Below are 6116 nucleotides of genomic sequence, written 5' to 3' on the forward strand. Positions count from 1 at the left end.
CACTGCTAAACACAAAAACATTTGATGGATCTATATTAACAATACCCTTAATAATCTTACACTTGAATCAAATCCCCTCAGACCCTTCTCTTCTCCAGAGAAAACAAGTTTAGATATTTTATTTTCTCATTCAAGTATCATCCTAGTGGCTCTTCTCTGAAGCTTCTCCAACAATTCAAAGTCCTTGAGGAAGGGACCACAAAACTGTATACAATGCTCTAAATGAGGCCTTACAAGTTATCTATACAGTGAAACCATAATATCCTTTGTCTTTTATTCAATATTTCTATAGATATTACCCAAAATCCTATTAGCCCTATTGCTAGTTACAATACACTGTTTAGATATCTTAAGTGATTTTTTTTATCGCAACACCAATTCCCATTCAAATTGTAGCAATAATATGAATTGTGCAAACCTACATGAATCACCATACATTTTGGATAGTTAAACATCATCTGCTACATACTGGCCTAATGCATCAAATGATCTAAATCTCCCTGCAAGACTGCAGCATTTTTGATACACTTAGCCACCCCGAAAATCTTAATTTCATCTGCAAACTTCAAAATTTTGTTAGTCATTCCAGAGTCAATATCATTAATATATATCACAAACAGCAGAGGACCCACCACAGATCCCTGAAGCACACTGCTTGTAACTATGATCCAGTCAGATCTAACTCTATTTATTACTATTCTCTACTTTTTACTCTCCAGCCAATTTTCTATCTAATTTAATAACATTCCCCCCACACCCACAGATTTAAGTTTTGTAACAAGTCTTTTGTGAGGCACCTTATCAAATGCTTTTTGAAAATCAAGGTAAACCAAATCCACAGTATTTCCTTCATCAACTCTTATAGTAACATCCTCAAAGAATGTCAGAAGATTTGTTAAACAAGACTTTCTCTGAGTTAAACCATGCTGGCTCTTTGACACTATATCAAACTACTTTAAGTGACTCTGCAATGCATCTTTAGTCACACTTTCCAACTACGTATTAATCTGGTCACATGAAGATAACTACTACCCCAATTTATAGATCACTGCATATCAATAAAATTCCCATAATCTGGCAACACGATGATAATTATGTATTTCACTATAAATTAATCAATCTCAATATTTACTGTATATGCCCAAATATAATTCACACTTTTTTTCCTCCAAATAACTCCTGAAAAAATTGACTGCACATTACATTTGGGCACCTTCAGTTGAATGATTAGCTTAGTGTATTAAAATGTATAAACTTTTCAATATATTTTATAAAAATGGATATGTAAAAAAAATGTCAATGAAAGATTTCCAAAAATATTTAATACATCGATAGTTTTTACTGTATTGAGAAACTATTCAATACATTTTATACAACTGTTGTGAAAAAAAAAAAATGTTCTTCAATTTAAACATTCAAAACTGGATGTGCATTATATTCAAGCAAATACAATGGTTCACATTGAAAGTGAAAAAAAAAATATGCCTAGTATTCCAAGGTATACTAGTGAAAAAGATAATCATAATCACACAGCTATATTCACCAAATTATTATTATTCATTTTGCCTAGAACTTTACTTATAAGCAGATCTTCTTTGTATGCAAAAAATAAATGAACATACATGTTTCCTCTTGAATTGAAGGTAGATTTCTCTCTTCTTTCAACTGATGGATACTCTTTAGTGTTCTGTTAATCAAGGCCTCTTTTAAGTTACTTTTTTTTTGCTTGTGTTGCTCTATAAATAATAAAATTAAACTTATGTTGATATTTAACATTGGCAAACAGTGTAAATGAAATTTTTTCTCTCATGATTTATAAGCCTAATTTCTGATAAAGAAGTTAGCACACATAATCATATACAAAAGTTGTCATGATTTTCAAACGAGACCCATAACTCAAGCTCTTTCGAATAATTCACTATTCTTCTTCAGGAGAATAAATGGTCTGTGCTGTCCTAGCACATCAGTATGATGCAGGTACCTCAGTATTTTTCATGAAGTTTTCTGAGTAGTCTGAAAGTCTTGCTAGAGTTTAAATCAGAGTGCACTTGGGCAACTGTATTGGAGAGAGTGTTTATTTCAAGGAGAATATATGGTTTTGCTTTGTGACAGGTAAAATGTTCAGCTTCCATTAGGTTTAGAAAGTCATCTGGTTTAAGGCTTTGTGAATGGTTGTTGGATGAAAGGTGATGACTTCCCTCAAAGGTTGTAGAGGATTCTGTGTATGGAAGAACAAAAGCCTCAGTGGTTGTGGAGTTTGGAAGGTTATCAAAAATCAAATATTGCTCTAGGAATAATAGTAGAAGCCTTAAAATCTCCATAACAACTAAATTTGGGAAAAGGTTATAAAGGGGTTAGTAAGTGTATAGAGGAATAATAATAATAATGAACTATTCTAAAGTGCTCGAGTTTTGGGTCTCGTTTGAACCCCAATTTATAAGTCTATGTATATATTCTTATATAACCATGCCTGTAACTGGGGTATTGACCACTGTTCTTGATCGAAATAAGTTTCCACAAACACTTCAATGCCACAAAGCTTAGAGTCTAGTTGTAATAGTGATAATGCTATAGTTATTAAACAATATTTTAAATTCAGACCAAAACTACTCACCAGTCACGATTCAGCCTGTTCATATACGTTAATAGCTACGGCCATGTTGTCTCGTCGGTTTGCTGTACTGACTCAAAAGTGAAACTTAAAGACGCTATTACTTTAGATGGTAGAGAAATTAGTTAATAACTTAATGAATTATTACTAGTAGTAGTAGCCCTTGCTTATTCCAACGGACTGTAATAACCATAACTTCCTATTAATAATATAATTACTTGCTTTCCACTATATTATTGACAATATTAGTAGTTATTAGATACCTAATCTGAATATTATACTTTTAAGTTTTATATTTATATAGGCCTATCTCACTAACTTCGTCGGCCGAGTGTCAGTGTGAGCATGTGATATTTGTTATGAAAGTATACTGTGAAGTAAACAGTCATCAAACTGTTAACCTACATGAGAAATTTTTAATTACAGAGATTATAAATCCGCCTTTGCGTTGACTTACTACTAGAAAAGTTCTTGTTTAATATTAAATAGATAAGATCATAATTATGACAATCAGTAACACAGTATCTACAATCTACGTATACATACGTGCACTGTAAAATGGCGGCAAATAAGACCTCACCGGATATGGTATTTACGAGTGGCGACACGCCGTAATATTCACAGTCATATTTATTATTCTATGATCGCTCAAATGTCAGTAAATCAAAACATGTAGTCCATTTATATTTGTTTTGGCTTTCAATTAAACTTACTTGCAATTGTTACATGTAATGTGATTATGCTTAGCACAAAGGATGAATTTAAAATAAATTTAAATTTACTCGCTTTGACCTTTAAAAAAAAAAGAAAGAAGGAAAACCGAATTATTTCTCATGCATTAATTGAAAATAACTTCCAATAACATTTTTGTTCTTCGTCTAAATTTTTATTCAGATATGAACACTTATATTCATTTGAATTTAATCTGCTAGAACTCATGTCCAAACAGGTATAGACAACACACAAAAATACAGTATTAAAAAAAATTATGAAAGAACAATAGTTAAAATTAAATTTTAAGTGAAGAGCTGATAAGCGAAAACAGAATCTGGTGCTTGAACCTAGGACCTCTGGCTAATAGGCCCAATGCTGTTAGTCTTAGTTATTGCAAAACTTACCTGTAATCGTACTTTGTTATTATATGAATAACAAGTTCTCTTTCTTTCTTTGACCATCCATATAATGATGACATAACACTTTTTTAAACATATATTTTTTGAATAAAGAAAGTGTCTCGAAATTTTTTCGAAATGCGTTGAAAAGTTGTTACTGTGTTTTAATGGTACAAAATATCGTTGCGTATCTGCTTGTTTGTTAATTTCTGGTAGAGATTCTTTCCGAGGAACTTCAGCGATACAAGTCCTTTTTTGTTTAAACTAGTTTATTCTTCCTCGATACAAACTTTTAGTACACAGTAATTCTACAGTCAGTACGTTTCTCGTCACTTTAACTTAACGACTTTTATAATCACAGCGATTCACAACCTCGATAACTTCGCTCTCTACGAGTGCAAAAACACACACACTAGCTCGAAACAGAATCGTAAATTACCCGAACCTCACCCTAACTGATGTTCGCTTAACTTCCCCCCCCACCCCCAACTTCTTCTGCCAGGCTTATATACTAACAAAGAGGCGTCTCCAACATTCGCGGAGTTCCCCGTTAATTCGAGAAACTCAGTCACGCATGCGTCAGCAGCGTTACGTGACTTCCGCTGTCGTAACAATATTTCTTTCGCATGTTTATCTGTCACTTATTCAGTTTTGTTATTCCAGGAAGAGGAATGCAATGACATTATAACTTCACTATTACATGATTTGTTATGTAAACAGCTCTACATTGTTTTCGTTTTCCAGTCTTTTTTTTTTTTACATTCGGGTACAACACAACAGAAAATCGTCAATTTATCATATGTCCTGTTACACAATTCACAATATATCCCTTGTGTATAACATTCCCATAGTGTATTTTTATAACATTAAGAACTTAAAACTTATATAATATCAAATATTTATTACTTATATTTTGATGTCAAGTTTATTGGTGTATCGTATATAGTGATAATTAAGTAGTTTAATTAAATTTTTAATGTGACTCACTAAAACGTCGTGAAATGCGTGGTTTGACCCGCCCATTCTGGCTTACTGTGATAATGCAACATTAAATATTATTTCTTAAAATCATATTGATATTTTCAATGAAAATAAGTTTTATAACCAAACACATGATTAAACATAGTTCTATTTTTATGCAAGAATTATAATTTAAACATTATGGATAATTAGATATGCAAAAGCTACATATCTTTCATTTATAATCCACTTTAATCAAGTTAACATAAATAGTCATAACAGGCCTACAAAAATAATAACTTTTTTGAAATATGGAAAAAATAATAATTCATACCATTGACTGTTGTACCTTGTGTTCCCAAATGAGTTACAAAGTGTACCAGATTTTCGGCTGCAATTAATCTCTCATAATCTGTAAATAGAAAAACAAACCTTTAGGATTTACTTCTTTAAAATTTTCAGGATACAAACAACAGTTACTCTGATTAGATGTCAAACTTGGTACGTAAGTAGTCCCTCCCTCCCACCAGTGGCAAAGCGGTATGTCTGTGGACTTACAACGCAAGAAACCGGGTTTTGATACCAGTGGCGGGAAGAGCACAGATAGCCCATCGTGTTTGTTTGTTTCTAATTAAGCACAAAGCTACACAATGCCACCACGGGTATCGAAACCCGGATTATAGCGTTGTAAGTCCGCGGACATACCGCTGTACCAGCCCATTGTGTAGCTTTGTGCTTAACTTAAAAACAAATATAACTAGTTGGGTACAAAAAAAATGCGAAAATGTAAGTAATTTCTTCATGGAAACAATGTATAAATTCTCATATTTTTTTTTCAAAAATAGTATACAAAACGTACCCGGAATGTTTATAGTGGAAAGTAGTTCCGTATTTTGGTATCTTGAGCCTTCGAAATGTGCAGAACAAATACACCATGAACGACATTGTTTCGTGGTCACTAGATATCCCTTCTTGTGTCATTCCAGCACGCAACAGCCAATCTTTACACAAAGTGACATTATTTATAGGCAGACGATGAAATTGAACATTCGTTCCGGTGTATGACTTATTTTTGCAACTTTTCACTAAGGAAAAACTGATGCATTTTTTTGTCAGTTTATCCAACCCTGTGCACATTTCCGCCATTAACCAATGTTAACTACCCGTGTGATCTGTTTACATAAAATTGTACGTGTTACTCAAGCATTTGATTGGTCAAACTTTCTTATGTTCGGCAGTCGCTCGTCGATTTCTGCAGCGATTCGGCAAATTCCGGTATGAAATTGCTATTAAGGTTTAAAGTTTAATTGTTTATCAGTGTTGTAGGTCTCGAGACCATCCTTCGGAAGGTCTCGGTCTCGATGTTTTACAGGTTTAGAAGACGAGACCGGCTAAATTTAAAAGTTTTAACAGTTGTAGTAAAAACCTCTTAG

The 6116-nt window shown here is 32.9% G+C and overlaps 1 protein-coding gene across 3 annotated transcripts in view; it reads right to left on the minus strand.

The window, feature by feature from the left end:
- The window catches only part of LOC106462630, a 14857-nt gene extending 9061 nt beyond the window's left edge, over positions 1-5796 (minus strand). Inside the window, exons 1-3 of one of the 3 annotated variants that reach the window (XM_022389943.1) lie at positions 5543-5796; positions 5018-5095; positions 1623-1736 (exon numbers count right to left, since the gene is read on the minus strand). In XM_022389943.1, coding sequence (XP_022245651.1) covers positions 1623-1624 — 2 coding nt within the window. In that variant the 5' untranslated portion in view covers positions 1625-1736; positions 5018-5095; positions 5543-5796. Of the gene's footprint in view, positions 1-1622; positions 1737-2614; positions 3181-5017; positions 5096-5542 lie in introns of those variants that run through there. The other 2 variants (XM_013922573.2, XM_013922572.2) reach the window with 2 other exon arrangements.
- Between the last annotated feature and the right edge of the window lie 320 nt (positions 5797-6116).

Source organism: Limulus polyphemus, unplaced genomic scaffold, assembly GCF_000517525.1.
Source record: "Limulus polyphemus unplaced genomic scaffold, Limulus_polyphemus-2.1.2 Scaffold1213, whole genome shotgun sequence".
Lineage (NCBI taxonomy): Eukaryota > Metazoa > Arthropoda > Merostomata > Xiphosura > Limulidae > Limulus > Limulus polyphemus.